Source organism: Falco rusticolus, chromosome 5, assembly GCF_015220075.1.
Source record: "Falco rusticolus isolate bFalRus1 chromosome 5, bFalRus1.pri, whole genome shotgun sequence".
Taxonomy (NCBI): domain Eukaryota; kingdom Metazoa; phylum Chordata; class Aves; order Falconiformes; family Falconidae; genus Falco; species Falco rusticolus.
The window spans coordinates 67,197,498-67,219,107 of NC_051191.1; the positions used below are offsets into that span (position 1 = coordinate 67,197,498).

General features: G+C 44.8%; 1 protein-coding gene across 5 annotated transcripts in view; it reads right to left on the bottom strand.

Moving 5' to 3' along the window:
• WASHC1 (WASH complex subunit 1) overlaps positions 1–21,075 on the bottom strand; it is a 47,897-nt gene extending 26,822 nt beyond the window's left edge. For 2 of the 5 annotated variants that reach the window (XM_037390719.1, XM_037390718.1), the window contains exon 1: positions 8,092–8,270. In XM_037390719.1, the coding sequence (XP_037246616.1) occupies positions 8,092–8,270 (179 nt within the window). Of the gene's footprint in view, positions 1–8,091; positions 8,271–20,239; positions 20,635–20,967 lie in introns of those variants that run through there. The other 3 variants (XM_037390720.1, XM_037390721.1, XM_037390722.1) reach the window with 3 other exon arrangements.
• Between the last annotated feature and the right edge of the window lie 535 nt (positions 21,076–21,610).

The window sequence follows — 21,610 nt, forward strand, 5'->3', positions numbered from 1 at the left end:
GAGCTATCACTTCGTGTAAGAAAAGAATGACATAGCAATTGTGTCAACAACAGTGGGAGTGGGAGAATCTGATAGTATTTCAAATTTGTGGGCTAAGAAACTAGAAAAAAGGGAACATCTCTTTTGTTGTGAGGCACACAATGACTTGTTATGATCTGCTCCTCCTTGGGTATTTCCAGAGAGTAACAGCCACAGCCACTTGGTGTATGGGCCAAAGGTGGTGGTGTATGGGAGGGAAGGAATTACTCTCTGGATGGGGAAGTGCATAAAACCTTTTCCAAATATCTGTTAATTAATAGCCACCTCCTGCCCTAGTAGTTTATAGACACTGCTGGACAAAATCTCAGCCACTGTATGTCCCATCAAGTGAATCTGAATCCTCCCAACCCACAGCCATCCAGTGTACTTCAAAGAAAGAAAGTTTATTTAGCAGAATTTCAGAGTTCCCCTGGAGAACCTTCTCAGGGCACCACAACTATGGGAAGACATTAAGGAAGCACATGTAACACTCCCATGCTAAAGGACTGACGCCATGAGACCTCTTTGCATTAGTCACTCACAGGTGTGGCTGGGAGATCAGTCCCACCTCTGCTCTCCAGGAAGCCCTCAAGGCCCAGGTCACCGCCTGGACCCTGGATTGACACTGACATCCCACTAACCTACCGTGGGATTGCTAACAGCCGTGGTGCTAAAACAGCCAGAGCTGCACTGTAGCCCAACTCGTTCACCCCTGCTCTCTAAAACTCATTTCCCTACCACACCTTCCCACCATGCTCTCGCTAAACTGCTGCCTACCTCCAACCCAATGCCACCTTTAAGGCACCCCCAAACATTTCTGAACACCACATACAAGCGATACTCATGTTAACATCTGTCTGAATTGGGTAGAAACCCTGAAACAACACTCAAGAGATGAGCCTAGAAAAGGTGTCGACATGCCCACACAGCTCTGGCTTCAGAATTAACTGAAAATAAACATGCAAAGGTGGATGCTTGGTCCCATTGTGAAGACTTGCATTGCTCACTGGAACAAATCTTTTTGGCATGTGGTAAGGAGGACAGATCACCACCACTTCCACCTTCTCCCACTTTTTTTTTACTTCTTTCTCAAAGGGCTCTCAGTGCTCTTGCTATGTAGAATAGCCTGCTTTAGGGTTCAGTGTGGAATTCTCACATACTTTTAGACCATTATGGATACATCATCACTACTATTATTTCTAGAGCATGAAAGTAACATATCCAGGATATTACAACTATCAGCCATTTAAAGCCTCACTGCATAATGCATCAGTATTTCTGAACTCCATAAGCCTTCACAAGCAACAGCTGGTTCAGACCCTGCTGCACTCAGCTTCAAAAAAGGCTATTTCACTGGAATTGCATGGGCTCTGGGCTATTCACACATTGCCTTTTCAGTCCAGAAACAGTTCAGTAAGCAAAAAGTTACATCTTGTCAATAGAAAAGAGGTTCTGTTGGGCTTCCACTTCTTCAAACAGTAAAAGCAGGGTTAATTACATAGCTGTACTTTTTGTTACTAGATATCTTGATAAAAGTTTAAACCAATTTGTAGCAGTTGGGGGGTATACAAAGTAATCCATCCTTCCACTTAGTCACAGCTCTGTCCTCAAATTGACTGTACTTTAAAATAATCCTCGATGAAAGAAAGCAATGTTTATAGAGATAATTACTTCTTACCTATACAAACAGGTCTAACATTTGTTTCTTTTGCCTCTTGCTGCTACAGGCTTTAATTCCGTAGATGATTTTGAAACTGGCTTCATCTGTTATGGAACACAGCTTTCAAATAATAAAGAATGGTAACTAACACATGTGCCATGTCCCACATTCAAATCTTATCTCTTCAAATGTTTTAGAAAAGTTTTGCTGAGCCACAGGGAGTCTATAGATGGTCGTAAATTGATTTTAGCCTACAGACACATGAAAATATGAACAAAAAGCAAAGACAATTAAGTCAGAAGTCCAATCACATGCAGTTCATAGTGGCTCAGATGTTTTTTGTTTAATGATCTTCTTCAAGATGCAAAGTTCTGCTGTATGAGCAGAGTCTGCACAGCAAGAAGTTCCTCTGTTATCAAGAACTCATTTTTATTAAGTGTATTAAGATTTATCACAGATTTTTCTGGGACACATCTCTTCAGGAAATCCGACTCTCACAGTTGTAGACAGCAACGTCCCTGTTCCAGATGATTGGCATTGCCCTAATCAATCCTCTAGAAGCTAAGGTGCAATTTCCCCTTGTTCATGACCAAACAAAGAAAATAAACCAAGTAACTTCAAAGCAAAGCCCTCCTTTACTGAAAACAGCAACCTTGCCTCCCTCTGTTCTCTTTTGGTATATCACTCCTTCACCCTTTGAGAAGCAGCAAATCCTCCTTCTGGGAACAGAATTGCAAAAGCAGAATGAAAGTTGTCCAGAGGAAGGAACACATTCAGGCTTCAGGATGGTCAAGCCGCAATGCATATTCTGCTGGGTATTTTTCTAGCTACTGAATTGCACTTGCATAGGTAGATGCATCTCACACTTCCTACTTTTTCAGGCAGTCTGTCTTTAAGGGCCAGGGAGAGAATTAGCTCACAAGAACTTGAAAGATGCTACTCAATATTGAATTTTCTCCAACAAGGCAACAACTACCCTGTGGGGGTTAAAAAACCACAAACTAAAATAAAACAACAAACCATATGTACCAAAGTTACCTACGTTTCTCCCTACTGTTTGCCCCTCCTACTGCATATATCAAAATAGATGGTCAAACCTTCTCACATTTCCACTAGATATTCCACTACCATGAAAGGGCCTGTAATAGTAGAGAGAATCCTCTGAAGAGCTCCATTATGTCTGAAACTGTTGCCTGCCTCCTTTTGCTAAGCAGCTCTGAGACCAATTCCAGAAGTGGGAGAACACTTCTCTGGCAACTTTTGCATTTTCCTTCACTTTTGTACTGTCACAGCAAATAGATGTATCAGCAGTTTAGCATGATTGCATCTAAACCACTAATTTTATTTTTAGTAACTGAGGGTACAGGTAAGGCTTGTATTTCATTTGTGCTCCTGGATGGCCATTTCAGCATCCTGGACACAACATTCCATCATTTTATTTTCAGACATAGAATCAAGCACTAAGAGCCCTTCCTTCCCACAGAATGTTTTCTGTGGGTAACACAAACTCATCTCATGCTTTGAGCAACATGTTGCATTAATGCCAGCATGGAGGCTTTTAGTTATTCATTAAAATGTACCACTATTTGCAGATCTGCAATTAGGTTTGAAAAGTTTGAGTCTGCTTGGAGGAGGTTATTGCAGGTGAAACACTTCAATTATTTCTTTAAGTTGCTCATTTTAAACAATGCTGAAGGTCTTGTTAGTGTACAGAAGGCTACAGCTCTCATACCAAGCTCAAGCCTGCCTTTCAATCACTTAAGGCAGAACAGATTGATCACCCTCCTTCTGGGGGAATGGGATTCAAAGATAAACAGACTGATAGATAAAACTGATGTGGAAGAGTTGTTAGTAGACTTAAGAGCAAGGGCTTAAGTAACTGTCACTACATTTCAATGACAATGCCATAAAAAGCATTTTGCTTGCAGAATCAGATTTAGCATTCTGTTCCTCTCCTTCAAAAGACACATTTAATTTGTGGAAGTCCAAAAGACAGATTTTCAGCACTGTCTGAGATGAGCAAGAATCCTGTCTTTGTCTGAAACAAAACTAGACCTAGCATCCTCTCAGATGACCTCTGGGACAACTTCAAAGTACCACGAGGTGACTTGTTGCTTAACAAGAGCTGTTATCACTCTCAAACTAACTGCAGAAAAAATTATTCCCCGTGCTACAGCCAGCCTCCTGGTGTAAACTCACTCGAATGGTGACCCATCACAATGGAGCCCTCTTGACAGCCCTCCTCCAAGTAAGATCAAACCCTTATAGCCAGCAGTGTCCAAGCTCCAAGCTGCATGCCATAGCCATAGTACATAACAAACAACACAGTATAGCTTGCAGCCAGACCCCTCTTTGCAAGTTTCCACGAATGTTTAATAATACGTTCCACAGACCTCCTAAATCAAGTACATTCTTACGAATACAGTCACCCATTTCCATTACTGATCATCATGACTAATCACAGCAGTAAGTTTAAAACAAGGGAGGGAACACTCAAATGCACCTCATGATTAAGGTTTTGTCTGTATTTTCAATTTCAGGAGTACTCGCATCTCAACACTGCTGGGCTCTGCTGCCCAGCTGGCTACTCCTTACCTTCCTTAATCACATACTTCCCAGACTTCCACCTCATGCTTAGCAGGATTTCCACAGTGCTTTTGTTTTTGAACTACTGCTTTCAGAAGCGTGGCACTCTGTTAAAACTTTGTTTAATATTAAAGCCCTTTTCAAATATCTAATATGAAATCAATTTGAATCCAGCTGGGGAGGAGCAAGGAGGGTATGTCTGTTTAGCAAAATACTATTCCAGACAAGCAAAAGATGCTGAATAAAGATCTTTAAAAAGATCTACCCAGAAATTCTTCCATAAACTGAAAACAAGCAGCACAAGGATGAGATATTTTGTGTACTGGACAACTTGTAGGTGGATCACAGGCAAAGGAGACCAGGACCTTGTTAACAACATCCCAACCCCAAGTATTTGTTTTCTTTCTGCTGCTCTAATACTCCACGAGATAACTTGCGTAGGCAGTTTTCCACAAATCTGTTATACAAAAGCGTACACTCCTGAATAATGAACTGACGTATTAGCGATTATTAACATCTCCTGGCAACAAAAACTCTCAGAAACAGAAAATCCAGAGGGTAAGCCTAGCTGGCCAGGGGGCATCTCAGGAAAGCTAAACCTGTCACCTATCTGAAGTACTCATCACAACAACATTCCTGTAAAAAATTCCACAGCACAGGATTCCAACACAAGCTCTCACCCAGAAAAAGTTGGTAACAATGAAACTAATAGTTGAAAAACTACTGGTTAATTGAGTGTTTAAATTGGTCACTCTGCCTCCTGTGACCTGTACCAAAAGCCCTCCTTAAAAGTCCAGGAATTAAACTCATATAGATATATATTACATTGGATTGGCTATGTTAGAATATTTATGTTTAAGCAGTAATGACATGTATTAAAATCTCAGTAGCTACAGGCGATGAATCTGATCTTCACTGCAGCTTCCACAGCAGATTAATTACACAATTTCAGTTAACATACACAAGGTTAAAACTTCCATTACTCCACAAAAAAACCCTGGAACGTACGTGCAGCCTCTTGATCTACTCACAGTGCTGATAACAGGACCAAGAGGACGGGACTGTTGACAGTACTGACCTAAGACACCAACCTGTACTGCCCAGCAGCCGAGAGCCTGCCCAGGTCAGTGCTCTCCCGCTGCATGATGAGGTACTTTGCTGTTCTCCGTGTGGAAGAGGCCAGATGGGTCCCTGCTCCCAAGGGTTAGGAATATGACAGAGGGGGATGCTGAGCTACCCCCTGCTCTTTCTTAGTGATTCCAAATCACAGTCCAGACGCACTGTTAGCAAGGCAGAGAGGAGGTTTAGCTGCTATGGGTTGCTAGACCTACTTTCCAGGGCTGTTGCCAGTGGGTCTGCTCTGGGTCTCAGACATAGCTTACTTGTTTTTTTACACCTGCACATCCCTTGATTCTCTACAAACTAACAAATTCCACGAAGTGCCTTATTCACCATGTGCCTTGCCACAGTTAATAGCAAGTCAGCTTGTTTAAGAGCATTTCGAAAGAAGACAGCTTGGCACAGACTTGTCTCATGGGTTATTTCCCAGATTCCCCAAACCAGGGGGAAGGGGAGGAAAGCCGCTTATCTTCTTTCTCTCAATTCTCCAAATGCAAATGTGTCTTTCTTCTGTCCCCTTCAGAATGAATCAATTCACAGGCACTTTTCACGACTTCTGCTTCTGCACAGCCACTAACTGGCCAAGCGAACAGTTCTACAACCACAACAGTACCACAGTTGCCTTCAGCCAGTTTCCAAACAAAGAGAGAAAAAGCACACCTTCCTTGCACAATGGACGGATGCATTCATTTTAAGAATCCACACTCAATTTTCATGTCAGCAACAACTCAAAGCAGAAGCTTTGATCAGCTAACATGGAAAAAAAGATTTAGTTGTGGAAAGAGTCCTGTTTCCAAAGAGGGATTCTTTCACTCCACCTTCAACAAATTACAAATTGGCTTGCCACTCTTGAAAGCACTGTACCCATCCAACTGTTCCCACAAAACCACCCGAGAACATCTGCATCTTTGTAGTACTGAAGTAATGAGTTTGACACACTCAGCTGAGTCTGCCACACTGAACAAGTTTCCTCTCCATCAACACTGCAAGCTGTTGTTTTGCAGAACAGAACAGGCAGCTTCCCCAGATAAGGCAGCTCTTTCCTGGAAACGGAAGGCAGAGCTGCCTTATCGCAGGAAAGGGAAGATAAAAGGTCACTCTTCACTAAGTGGCAAAGTTCTCACCTTGAAAGCTTTGCCCCTTGATTGGCATGGAACAACCAAGGTCATGGAACTTTTAATCAGACGCCTGCATAATTACTAAATCATTATTAATTATATCAGAGCACCGAGACCTCAGAGGAAAGGCAAAGCAAACAAAGAGCCTCCTCTGTTGTTGGAAAAAATTGGTAATTAAAAGTCATGAGTGCACCAAAGAGTGAGGGAACAGCATCACAGTCACTCTTCAGGACTCAGGAGTGACTTGCATGCAAAACAGCAGGCTTGTCTCCCTGGGGAAATTACAGGGTACTGCATTACAAAGCAGTGAGTAGGAGGGAAGAAAAAAAACAAAAAAAGGAGACAGAGAAAGAACCACTCCTGCTTTATCAATAGCTTTATTTGCTCCACAGAGAAAGACAACACTGCCAACCAGTCCCAAGTTTGAGAGGTGCTTTCCACATGTTTCTGGCAGCTACAGACAGCTCCTCCCAGCCTTATATCATGAACAGTTTCCACACTAAGAAGTGCACAAAAGAATGAGACCTTGTGTTCAACCTGATCCAGCCTACACACAGCCCTTGCCCAGGAGGCCCTGCCCAAAGACTATTCCAGTGGAAATCCTTTATTCACCTCAACAATCTGAGCTCAGCCTTAGTGACTACCCTTTCCCCAGAGGCTGCCCTTCGAAGCATCACTATCAAAAATTGAAGAACTTAAATTTGCCCTTAAAAAAAAACCTCAAAAGAAGAAAAAAATGCCATGGTCCCACTCACACCACAATAAATCAAAACTTGGTTGTCATGATCCCCACCGAAAACAAAACAAGTGCTTTTGCTAATCAGGCTATGAGAAGATAAATGCTGATCTGTTCCTATACCAATGATACAACACACTATCTCACAGGGCATTGAGATATCAAAGATGGCGTTGGATGAAAAAAAGCACCACACTACCTACCATCATTTGCAGGCAAACACAAGAATCTCTCTGATCTGCTATATAGATAGTCTTAAAGATCTAATCCTAAAGATCAGCATATACAAAAGGTGGCAAATCTGGGCCAGATCCCTGAAGAGATCAGTTTAGATGGATTATGAGACTATGGTGAGAAGAACAGACACTCTAATGCACTCAGCCCTCCCAACATACAGAAAGAGAAGTATAAAACACCAGAAGCCCAAAAAGAACACTTTATAAGTCCCAGAGATCAGAACAAAGAGACATTTTCTACTCCACTGCTTCAAGTGTGACAACTCAGAAGGATGTATCTTCAAGATACTCTAAATAAGAAAGTCTCCCATTTAAAACATGAGCAAGAAGGAATAAAAGGTAACTGCAGCAGAAGCAGTAATGCAATTTGTGGGAGTCTGTCAATGAATAAAAAATTAATAACAAACAGCCTCTGGCTAACTGCAGCCATTTCATTATGCTTAACTCTGACAGACCCGAATCCAATACATTTTTATTGAAGTGCTTCTGGTCCTTTATCCCTTTTCCGAGCCTCCACTGCTTGCCAACGCAATGCCCTTTCACTGCTGTTACCTTATGACAGCACTCTGTTTTGTATTGCTGAACGCTAAGCCCTCAACCCCATGTGACAGCATGTACCTGTTGAAGATATCGCCCGACACCTTTTGCAGATACTGAAGTGCATCCGCCACCTGCTGAACAGCCTCCTCCCTGCGTAAGTCCGGTTGGATCAGGGGGACTGAATACATCTGCCCTTCCAAAAAATGCTTCTGGGCTACTGTAGCCATTGTGCCTAAAGGAAAAAGCAAATAGGTCATTACAGTAGACACACTTCCATTTTATCACAGCTTTTATTCAGGGACTCCCACTGTCTGCTCCCCTGATTATTTTTGGAAAGTGTTCCCAACAGAATTGGTGAACTGAGGAGAAAGGCACAAGTAGTAAGGTTGACATACTGGATATTTAATAAATCCAAGGCAGCAGTGAGGTGGGAGTCTCTTGCTTATCTAAATGCCCTTGGGAACCATAATTTTATTTTTAGCATGCTACTTAACAAATCACTGCTCAGTGCTGTGCTGAAAACAAAGACCACACTTTGGAGCAAAGTTGGCTCAGGGTGGGGATAAGACTCATCAGAAATCACCCTGTGTCCTCCTCCTCCCATCTTCATATTCCAGATGGATAAATTTCAGGTCATTCAACCCCATTAGCAAAATGCAGTATTTCTTCTTACACTTCTGCTCCAAGAAACACAACCGCTGCTCCGTTCCAAGAACGGCAGCTATGAAATTACAGGGCATGCATGTGCACACACGCCCTTGCTCCAAGTAGGTTAATAAAGGTTCTTCCATTCTGAGACTCCCAGGAGCTGCTCATTGCTTCTGGTGACTGGATTTTTCCTTAGTAACTATCTTGAAAGCAGCCTCCTTATTTCAGGATCCTTTCATGTATAAAACCTAGATGGTCACTGAAAATCTTTCAGTAATGTTCAACACATGCACCAGAGCAGTATGCATGCTCCTGGATGCAGCCAAGACCATTGCTCTACAGTTCAGCCATGAGAAGGCTATGCATCACTCATGTTTCCACCCTGCCAGCCTTGCTCACCTCTCCCCCAGCAGTTCCCAAAGGGTCTGCCTCCCATGCTTTTAGTAACAAAAATAGCAACGTTCCCAGACACAGAGGAGGTTATAGAGAAGAAATCCATTTCTCTGAGCACATTAGAAATGGTAAAGTCACAAATACATTACTGTTAGGCCAGTCTGATTAATGAACAGAATAGATTGTCCATAGAATTTTCTAACCCAAACTCTGCTGGTAGGCCTACACAACTCCCTTCAAACTTGTTTTCTGAGTGTCTTGTTCATTCAGACTGTAAAAAGCCACACTCTGCAGCTGCTCATTACAGGGTTTCATCACACAGAGCACTGTAGATCTGTATAAGAAAATATTCATTAAGCTGAAGAGAAGCAAAACAAAGGAGGATCAAAAAATAAGGTATTGGAAACAGACAGAGATATCTCAGGACACAACACATTCCCTCCATGGTACTTGGAGGTCTGCAGGAGCCTAGTCCAGGAAGCCCTGCTATGTGCAAACTTGTATTCCAGCCTGTACAGCAGAGCAGGCTGAGAATAACATAGAAACACAGCCCATACTGGGGAAATTCACAAAACAAGAGCCTGAAGAGATAGTCACAGCATAAAACAGCAGCTTAATGGGTGAAAGTTAGAGGGGACTTCATTCTTTAAATTCCCTGTCTTGCCTCACAAATAGAAAAGATATCAGATTAGACTTGCCTGCAGCCACTCCCGTACATTTAAGAAACACCATCCACCCCCTCCAAATTTGTCCTTTCTGATCCTACCACAGCAGGCTAGGAAAGACACTCTGTAAATGGGATGTGGCTGTTGTGTGGGTTTGTGTTTTGTTTGTTGGTTTGTGGTTTTTTTTTTTTGGGGGGGGGGGGGTGGTTTAGTAATGAATCATATGAGAGGTAAAAAGAGGAGGAAACCCAGGAGCCTTTCAGGCAGATAACAAATTTGCAAAATCAAGCCCAGCCATCAGAAGACCTGGCTGTGCTGCTGGAAGCCTAGACCTATTCTGTTTCACTTCATGCATCACGCGCAGCCAGACCCTGTATCCACACTCTTTAGCAGCAATGTTTGCACACTGATTAGTCTTCTTGACCGGGCCTATTCACCAGGCAGGAAATTATTATTTAGAGTTGTAAAGCATACAAGTTAATCTGAGAGGAGTACAGCTAATTTTGAGACGGCATTTTCTGATCTGCTGGCCACAAAGAAGCATGAACCCTTTTGCTTTCAAACCTACTATTTGACTAACAACGCCGAACAAAGAGACCAGCTAACACAGCAAGTGCGCAGTTAGGGGATACTTTGGCTCCAGCAGCAAAAAGAGTTTACAGTCCTCCCTGCCACTGGTCACAACTCTTCTGTTGCACCAGTGCTGCTGATGTTTGGGATGCCTATTTTTAACTCAGATCAGTTCAATGACCCAATTTACCGCAGCCAGATAAACAGCTGTAATTGCCCAGTCATGAAACAGAGTGGGAAGCAGGGGCAAGAAGGGGACTTCTTAAACTTGCTTCACTATCAAAACCATTACTGTGTAAAGGTAATCCTGCTCCACAGACTGAGAAAGCCAACTTTTCATCTCTTGAGGGCAGATGAGATTATACAGCCCCGGTAAGATTTCTCAGACTCTCACCAATCCTAATTATCTTAGTGACCTTTCTAAAGCCAAGTTCAGTTCAGCTGCTGACTGATGCTCACACTCAGAAGCAGTACTCCCCTAGCTACTACCAAACTGTTTTCTTCCCTGCAGGCAGAAGCTACAGACTGTCCTTCAGGTCCCACAACTTCCTCGCAAAGAGAGGAGCACACAATAGCAGGGCAAAGCAGGAAAAGCCCCCGGCGCTCCTGCTCCCACTGTCACAGTTCAGCTGTCAGTAAACTTAAGTTTCACGGGTTCTCAATGCAGCCTTTCAAATGAGCTCCAGATTCTCACCTTTCCTTAAAAAACACATTAGAGATGTGGCAGACTCTGTGGGAACTGCTGTTAGAGACAGATAGAAGAGGCAATTCTTTCTGTGCAAGGTAACAAAATTAGAGATTTATAGCAAGAAGAAAAACAGCAACAGCCTTTGAATGACTAGACTCAGACAAAATCATATGCTACAGCTGCTATTTATTAATTGTTGTGACCAAACTAACTGGAGAAACAAGCTAGTTTTACAAACACTGAGTAAAGGCTTGACCATACACTTAGGATAAAAGCAGAATTGCTTCACATTACAGACAGGGACTGCAGGAACAAGGAAGATTTTAATAGAGGAAATTGAAAATACTCCCAATAAAAGTCAGGAAGGAAAGCAAAGACTGAATGTCACTCAGGAAGACTGACTCTTCCTTTATCGTGACCTCCAGCGTAGTGACAAGGAAGCAGCATATTTCCTTGCCATGCTCCATTATCTGAATTGGGCATTACCTAAAATAAGTGTGCTGCAAATTAGAAATATCTCAACTCTACCACCCTGCCTAACAGATGCCAAGCCTTCATGTAGCATACACACTAAAGGTGCAAATAAACTGCTCATTATCTTACACATGGAGTCACTTCCAGCAAAGTAACAAATTGGTTCCAGTATCACTCCAGAATTACAAAAAAGGAGCAGGCATGTTTTAGCAGAAAGTACAGCATCCTGGAATTATGACAGCCAACATGAAATACTCAGATGCTACAGGGAGAAATGGACATATAAAACCCCAAAGCAAGTATGATTCAGAAAAGCATATGTCAGATCACCCAAGAGATTTAATCATTAGTGGTGTGACCACCTGTGGGCGACACAAGGCAGAAAAAACGGCAACATGGCAATTTTTTTATGATTAAAGAGGCTCTGGAAAAGAGCTGCAGCCACTCTTTACTCAATTAGTTTTTCTATGTCAACTTTCATAATCAAGACAAATGTGCTCTGGTGTTACATAATAACCTCATTTGACTTACTAAATTGCAAACAAAGAAAAAAAATTTTTGTTTTCTCACTGCACCACCTGCTTATGAGTGTTAGACTCTGATTTGGAAGATTTGACTAGGTAGGGCTAGCAACTGCTCAGATTTGTACTTTTGTCTTAAGCTGTCTATGCCTTTAACCTCAAGCAAACTGGTACAAAGCTCATCAGGGCTGGTGGCTCTGTCTGCACCCAAAGCTGATCTCCCCCTTTCAGTTCCAACATTCACACTAGCAAAAGCCGAGCGAAATGCAAAATCAGCCTCCACCAGACAGTCTCACTTTTCCAAAAGACTTACAGCAGGATAGATACAGGCTGAGCATGCCAGGGTTCTCAGGTATCTGGAACCAACAACTGGTCATACTGCTCAATCATCACAGCCAAATCTAATATTCCGATGGCTATGTAGAGATTTGTAGCTCTGAACTCAAAAAAGAAAATATATAATTCACTGCTCTGGATAGGTAGAGAAACATTCCACCTACTTTGCTCACCTCTTGGATTACCTCCCCCTAGAGTAAAAGAGGTATTTTTACCTCTTTTTATTTATTTTAATTAATTACTTCTATTTTATTTAGAGTAAAAGAAGTATTCTTGGGGTACCTCCCCCCAAGAATAAAACTCTTTATGTCAAGGCTAAGCCCAAAAGACCTTGTTAAAAAGCAAACAGAATCTGTACACTCCTCTAACTTCTTTAGAAAATATTGCTCCATGGAGTATCAATCACTGAGATGATTATCAATAAACCAAAAAAAACCCACAATGTTAAAATATCTTAATTTTTTAAGGCAATGTAAACAAAGGCAACATTAAGAAAATAATTTGGCTGTCCTCAACACAGACAGAGACTGTAAAGCTATTTACAAGCACTTACCAGATGCTTACTTTGCTATGAAAATAAAAGGAAAATAAAGCAAATCACCAGCACCACTTACTTCCTTAACATGCTTCAAGGGATTAAAAAAGAGGGCTCAGGGGAGAAAAGGGCTTGAATACTTTGGAAAAAAAAAATCAGTGTGCATTCTTCAGAGACACAAGGGCTGCTTTAGCAATTACTATGCTGCTCCTTCTGTCACTGCACTGGAAAGGCAGCATGAACTAAAGGCCTCTAATTCCCACATGCAGTAACATCTCCAAGAACAAGTGAGAGGCTCTCTCTAGCCCTATGTCTCACCTTTGTAGGACTCTAATAAAAGATCAAAGCCTTATAGCCACTGCAAGGATGCAAAGAGCAGCAATACACAAGTCTGCATATCCTTCACCACTACACCACTACCACCAGGATGGTTCCACAGTGGAACAGACCAAGTCACAAATGAACTACAGGTTAAGATTAAACACACTCAAAAAATGGAGTGGAGACAGGCTTTGGGCATAGCTCATCACAAGGTGCTATCTTCTCTGATAAAGTTGCATCCATTACTTGGTTCACAGTGAGAACTCATCCCAAATTCCTCACTGACAGTGATTTCTCACACATAATACTTTCTACCATGTTTATCTGGACACATGTTCTCCCATCCTGGCTGATAACAACAGACCTTTGTTATTCTCACTTTCCTCTGCTCCAATCTAGCGTACAACATCAGCACATTGCTCGCAATACCTAAATGCAGCTTTTATTGCTCAGAAAGCTCCCAGCTGCTACAATGTCTGTTGTGTGTCTCATCATAAACTTCTACTACTATACACTTAACTACAGTACTTTGTCGTACTGTACTTAAAATACTACTACATCCTTGTTCTCTACTTTCCCCACAGGCTTCCCACAGAATTTCAAATCATGATCAAATCTGCTCACATATTCAAGTCACACCTTGGTGGTACTAGAAACTTGCCTAGAGGCTATTCAACAAAATATCAGAGTGAACCCTTCCAAGGAAATAAGGGGGGAGGGGGGGGGGAGGGGAAGATAATTGTATCACCTTGCCTCCAAAGATAAAGCACGCTCCTGGGAGTTTATGAGCTGCGATGCCAGGGAACACTATTTAAAAATGAGACTTAAAATGCTAGAAAAACAAAACATGTCATTGCATATGTTTCCCCTGTTAAGGGACAGGGTAAGGCAGCATGCGCACAGGCGCTTACACAAATGTAGACACACAACTGAAATGAAAGCTAGATGTTGCTTACACTCTGGTGGTAAACGCAGTACAAAAGCGTAGATGTAAGTCCTATTTTATTGTGCAGCAAATGAATGCCCTGCACTGGCATTCAAAGGGTTGAAATTCAGTCCTCCAGCAGAGCAGACAATAGGCAGCTATCCTGGGTAGGAGAGCTGGTTGTATTTCTAGCAGGGAGGGGAGAGGTTCACCACAGTCCCTGTGCTAAGCCAACTTTACCTTTTGGGGGAGGGGGGGAGGGAGGAGGAGAGAAGCACTTTGATAAGTTAAGAGGATGAAAAGTCTATTTATATTTTTAATTAACCACATTCTACAGTGTTATTAAGCAGCAATCAAAGATGCAGATGGTACGGATTTCATTGGCAAGAGGTGCACTGTGCTGAATATTAAGGAACTCTGTCCCTTGTGCTGGTTTTGGCTGGGATAGAGTTAATTTTCTTCATAGAAGCTAGTAAGGGGCTATGTTTGGATTTGTGCTGGAAACAGCTTTGGTTATACAGGGATGTTTTCATTATTCCTGAGCAGCCTTACACAGAGCCAAGGCCTTTTCTGCTCTTCACCCCATCCCACCAGCGAGCGGGCTGGGGGGGCACAAGAAGCTGGGAGGGGACACAGCCGGGACAGCCGACCCCAACTGACCAAAGGGATATTCCATGTCAGCACGTCATGCTCAGCATATAAAGCTGGGGGAAGAAGGAAGGCAGGGATGTTTGGAGTCATGGCATTTTGCCTCCCCAAGTAACCGCTGGGAAGGATGGAGTGTGATGGATCCCTGCTTTCCTGGCGATGGCTGAACACCTGCCCACAGATGGGAAGTGACGAATGAATTCCTTGTTTTGCTCTGCTTGTGTGTGTGTTTTGCTTTACTTATTAAACCCATGAGTTTTCTCACTTTTACCCTCGTGATTCTCTCCCCCATCCCACTGCAGGGGAGTGAGCGAGCAGCTGCGTGGTGCTTGGTTGCTGGCTGGGGTTAAACCACAACACCCCTATAAACAGGCCTAATCACCATCTGAAGGCTAGAAGGTAGTGATGAAAGTAAGCATTAATAAGGCCACAATTAGGCCCTGCAGCAGGCTGTACTCCATCAAGGTGCTCATGTTTCTAGATGTTTCTTAGAGTAGGACCCTCAAATTCTGCTGTAGATGTTACTGCTTTGGATGTCAAGACCTCTAATAGCTATTTTAGGCAAAGCTATGACAAGTGTAATTTCTCTGTCTTTGGAGGGCCTGGCATCAGTTCGGATTTTACTTCCCAGTACCATTTCTGCAGCAAGACAGCCCCTCATTCCAGCTGTTACACCCTGCTCGCTCTCAACGACTGAATTAAACTGGGCAGCTGGTGCTCTCCAGGCAGAGAATGGCAAGGGGTGCAGGAAAATGAGAAGCTTTAGAAGCTATCACTCACTCTCCCTCCCTCTTAGAGCAGCAGAAGCACATCATGGCTGCATCTGCATTTTAAAGTTAACCTAGCCACAGCTATAAAAGCCATTTCGGACCCTCTGCACCAGTTTTAGAGAGATATTTACTCACTATCAACCTCATACTTTCAGCCTGTCTTTACACTATAGCGTTACTGCAGAAGAACAACAATAGAAAAAAGTCTGTGTAGAAAATGAATCCTACAATGCATCTCCTGCTACATGCCAATACATCCAAAAGCTGCTCATTGGTATGGGGTTGTCTGAACAGCCTAGAGCTTTCCAAAAGGAGACAGCCTGCCACATCACACCACAGCCCTGCAGAAACAGCAGAGCACTGAGGAGCCTGACCTGATACTCAGCAGGACTCAGGGGTTTGTGCTGCATCTCACACACTGCACATCCTGGCCTTGTGGACCAATATTCTGCTTGGAAATGACAACAGTGAATTTCATCACTGAAACAGTCTCACCTCACATCCAGGTACCACAAGAGCATTGTATTGCAGCACAATGTCAGCTACAGTGCTAGGTGCCTTTTTGTTAGCTAAAACTATGTATTACTGATAGCCATGTAGTTCAACCCAATATACTCTGGGGTGTGCATGAAAGGTATCCCAGATTCATTCAACTTGAAATATGTTTTGCTCAACCTACTGGCTGCCAACATTGTACTAGAAAAAGGTGTTAAGGTAATGCTTTTTACTCACTTTTTAAAACAGCAAGAGACACTCTGGTATGAGGTTTGCATTTAAAACCCCAAAACTTCCCCGCCCCCCCACCAGTGAATTCCCTAAGTTGCAGAGGGAACACAAGAGTGGCTTACTAACACAGTTTCTGTAAACTAGGTGCCTGATAGAAGCGTGTCTCCTTGGACCATGGGCTGAGTCAGAGACCAACAAACACCCATTGCTACTTATGTGTTTGTCTTATCCTGCTTTTCCTGGAGTAAAAGGCTATCCATATGTGATCCTTCCTGAGCATTCAGAGCTATGAAAGGAAAAGCACTGGCCTGTCAAAAATCTACTTCTGAAAGTGCAAGCCCAGTATTTCATGTAGCCCCTTCTCAAGAAGCCAGGGCTTGTTAACAACTTTGGTGCAGACACGTTGCTGTGAAAGAAGCAGTAGCTATTGCAGCTACTAAAGACAGATGACATTATGAGCAATATGACACTAAGGCAAAGACATTACTGACAGGTAACTAAATGCTCATGAACTGGAGGATTTGGATTCCCACCAGCAGCATTGTCTCTTAGATCAAATAAGCATGGGTCTGAACCAATGGATCAACAGACTTGGTGACCATTCCCAAATGAAGACGGCCCCTTTCCCTAAAAACTACTCAGAGCCACTTAGATTTGTTGGTTTGTCACATTACTACATTGCCCTATTTCACTTAGGCTAAAGAGAAAGAATCAGAACTTGACATCTTGGAGCCCAGCTTTACGATAGCATACGGCAACTCCTTGACAAACTGCAAAATACCTGACATTTAAAGATGGATGATGTAAAATCAAAAGATATCAACTCTCCAGGAGACAGAGTGCTATTACCTTGAATTATTTTTTAAAGAGAATCTGAAAGGTAGAGACTTAAAAGAATGTAGATGTGCACTTCAATCCTTTCAGCTCCACAAGCAAAAATGGCTTCTGAGCTACTACTGTCTTCAGGACAACCTTGCCTCTCAATGAAGAGTTCTGCTTTGCAAAGCACACACAGCAACCCTCACTCACTGCCATGAGGCACTGAATTGCAAGCTGCATCACCTTGCTGAGAAAGCCCTGTCCTCTAAGCACAGACTGAATTTTATTATTTTTTTTCAGCTGGATATATAAAGCTCATTTTGATGGACAAATGTTGGTATCCAAAGTTAATCAGATAATCCACTCTGCAACTGTCACCTTTGGCTCTCATCATTAATGGAGATAATCAGGTACCCTAATGAATGATTGATCTGATTCTAAGGCAGCCATCTACAAATGACCAAAAGCACTGTGCTAATTGCCTGCCTCCCCTTCCTCTCACTATTCATTATAAAAGAAGTCTAAGCAAATAGCTTAGCTACACCTGCAATGCAGACATCAAAAGTAATGCTGAGAATCCCAGCCCAAACATTGAAACACAGGTCTTAATTTGATTTCCTAAATGGAGGTATGTTGGTTTTATATGCCTAAAGCAGACAGAAGCCACTGGCTAAGCCAAAAGTCTGTCCTTTGAAGGGCCATTTCCCTGCAGTAAGTTCTCCTAAATACTGGAGTTTCAAAAGCAGGCTAGCTGAAATGCTGCTGGAGAGCAGTTTGGTTCAGTAAAACGAGGAGCTGCTCAATCTTATTATCAGACCACAGCAACAAATACATACATCCAAACCCATAACAATTTTCCTAAAAAAAATTTTTTTACAAAAATCCAGTTAATTTTCCCCTCTAATTTTCTGAGGCAAAATCAGCTTCAGTCTCCTGCACAGTGACCTTAGGTGCTGATCTAACCACTGCCATATTTCACTGCCACAAACCCTAAATAGCAGTGTTCTGTTTTTCACCTCCACATTCAGTATCCTCTGCTCCAAAGTTCTGGAGTTTTACAGCATTCACACTCCAAATGCACTGTATTACAACAGATCCCAAGATATTTAATGAGGGCAACAATCAAATCAAACTGACAACCAAACCAGTTTCTGCCCGTTTTATACATTGAAAAGCAAAGGGAATGCTTGCATTTCTGTATGACAGGAGGGGAACTCACTTACTGTGAGGAAGTGTCTTCCAGCCTGTTCAGGGTGGCCTGGATGACAGGAGCTGACAAAAAGCTGGGTCAAAAGAATGTCACCTGGGGAATCAATAACCCACTAAACAAACTGCTGGCTGAACTATTTTTTAGCAAAGGTTATCTTGTGAATAGGTCTAAGCAGAGTTGATTAGCTACAGAAATTGCTTTTTGATGATAAAAATGATTCCCTTCAGGCTCATACACCACAGCCCCAGGGAACAAACATCACAATTTCAGACATAATCCTCCTCTTCTTCTGCACACTACCTTTAATCTCAAAAAAAAAAAAAATTTAAAAAATCTGCCTTGCTTTCAGGCTTATCTCAGTCCTATTTTTCCCCAGTCCTCAATTTCTACCCTTCTCTTTTATTGCTCAGGCTAAGCATGCAGCAACTACAGCTACCTAGTATTACCAGAACCCAGAAGCCAGACTGCAGAGTAGTTCCCGGTGATTATTTGCTTTCAGTTTTCTTGCCAATGAACTCCTGAATTGAGAGAAGAGAATAGCACTTTTTATCTGAAGGAATGAAGATTAAAACCTCACTTTAAATATCCAGAGTGATAGAAGAAGGGCAGGCAGATGCTAAGACTAGCAGTCTGTTGCTCTGAGAATGCCTCAGGTGTTTTTCTGCCTGAGGGCTCTTTGGAGGTGTGGCTGCTTCGCTCCAACCAAAGCATCCCAGGAATACAGGGTTTATCAGGCAGCCTTTACCTCCCAGCTTTACTACGCAGACAAGACAAAGGTAATCAAATATCAGGAGAACTTATCAGACCCTAGCTAACCTTCCTAAAAGAAAGTCTAAGGAAGGGACAGCTGACTGGAGCATCTCAGATTCCCCAGAAAACTAAAATGCAGAAGCCTCTACAAGGACATGCCAAAGTCACTTTACTTCCAGCCCTTGCCTCTGGCAAGAGCAGCACTATCCGCTCCACTTTCTTTCACTGCTCAAGGAAGGCTCTGTATTTCAGAGAATTAGCAAGAAATAGAGACAGTTTTAGCTTCTCCCTCATCTGCTCCAGGATAGGTCAAACCTGTCTGCAAATCACTGCTAGTTAACACCCACCACACAACCTAAATGAAGTAAATAGGTCATCTCAAGCAAACTCCTATCTGATATTTGCCTGAATCATGTGAAATGCCACAACCACAGCTGGCACTATCCCACACTCCTTGTTGGAAGCTGCACTGTAGAAGCCAGCAGTCAAGAATTAGCCTACTCTCCCTAGGGACAAAAAAGCCTCTCTTTAGAAAGAGGCCTTTGGGAAAATCCAGGTGGTATCCAAACATCCAACATTTGAACACTGGCAGGGGGGAATGTGAACCTTACCATGACAGGGCTTTTGTTGATTACTAAAAGAAACACTAACAATGATCATCACTGCTGGATGTGGATTCACAATGTTCACTACATCCATGAGCAGCTTATCTTCATAGGTACAGCTAGGTCTAGTAGCTCTGTGGTCTTTTTACTGCTGGCTGACTCATTATTTTGAACACAGAAAAACATTAATACAATAAACGCACCTATCACAACAGCATTTGGGTTCACTTGCAAACACCGACAATGTGGTTTTTATTTGACAAAACATTGCAACAGCACAGTTACCAGCCTGGCAGTGAAGAACATGCCCTTGTGCAAATTAATCTGTATTAGAACTGATTTGCCAGTACTCCAGGTAGCAAACTGTTGATGTGCTGATGGACGAGAAGTTACAGTTTTTATAATCTGTGGTGTCCCTTGAGTTAGCTGACCGCTAATCGGTACTGAACACCCCCCTCCCCCAACTCCATTACAAGCCATTAGTTAACTTCCTGAGGAGAAGTTACATATCCCACATCCCTGAGTCCACTGACTTTCTATCTTGGACACCTTCTTCCCTTTCTCACACCTCCCTTCAGGCTGCCGCACCTAGCTGCCCATCCCTACGGGGCACCCAGCCTACCTGTGGGGATGGCCGAAGGCTGGGCCCTTCCCAGTCCCCAGAGCGCGACGCTCAGGCCAAGCGCCCTTACGGCATCGCCCACCCAGGCCTTCCACGCCTGCCTGGCAGGTTTTCCAACCGATGACGCGGCTCTCGGCACGGAAGCACCACGTAAGAAATGTAATAAAGGATTTTCTAAACCTGTTATCCCACCCGGACAGGTACGGTACTACGACTCCCACTGCACATTACAGGCCCTTTCTACCCAAGGCCTGGCGGGGTCCCCGACGGACAGGGCCTGCGGCCACCCAGAAGCGTTTCACCGGCGGGCGGCAGGCCGCAGGGCCCGCGGCACCCCACGGCAGGCGCTCACTGGGCCCCGCTCGGGCCGGCGGGAAGAAGGGCCCCGGGCTCCGGCTCCTCGCCGCCGAGCCCCACCGCAGCTGCCCCTCGCCTCGCCGTGCCGCGGGGCGCGCCCCACACCCGGCCCCCCCGGCGCCCTCCGCTGACCCGCGCTGCCCGCGGGGGCCCGGCCGGGCCGCCCCGAGCGCCGGGCACAGAACCGCAGGCGGGGGAGGGGGGGCGGAAGGGGAGGGGGGGGGGGGGAAGGGGGGGGGGAAGGGGGGGGGGGAGGGGGGGGGAAGGGGGGGGGAGGGGGGGGGGAAGGGGGGGGGGAAGGGGGGCGGCCCCGCCCCCCGCGGCCGCGCCGAGCCCAGCGCGCGCTCCCTGCCGCGTCGCGCGCCCCTCACCTGCCGCGAGCCAGCCACGCCCCAGCGCCCAGCAGGAAGCGGCTCCCGGCACCGCTTCCGCCCCTAGTTGTGCGTCACTTCCGCCCGGTTAGGGCGCCCCGCGTCTGGCGGCGAGGCCCAAGGCCGGGCTGGGGGTGGGGTCCGGGCTGCGCATGCGCGCAGTAGCGGGACGGGACGGGGCGTGGGGCGTGCGGTGGCCCGCGGCGGCGGTGGGCTGTCCTCCCACTCGTCCCGGCGCCGCTGGGCCTGGCGCTGCCTCGTCTGCACCACCTGAGTCCCTCCCCGGCACTGCTGCGCGCCCCGGCGCCGGCCGGCAGCGCGGGCCGTGTGTGGGCAGCAGGAGCTGGCGGTCCGCCCGCCCCGGGACAGGCCGCCCAGGGGCACCGGCGAGGCCCTGCGGAGCGCTGCTGGGTGCCGCGGAGGCGGGGGGGTGCTGCAGCACGCCTCCAGCACGCCTCCGCAGCTGGCTGCCCCGCCGGAGCTGCCGTGAAGGGGGCGATGCTGGCGCGGTCAGCCCGGCCTCGGCCCACGTGTTACAGAGCCACAACCAGAGAAAAGCCCGCAGCTGCTGGGTGCCGGGTGATCTGCGCAGCCCTGCTTCTGTGCTTGGCTGCTTCTCTGCTACCGCCTATCTGGTACAGAG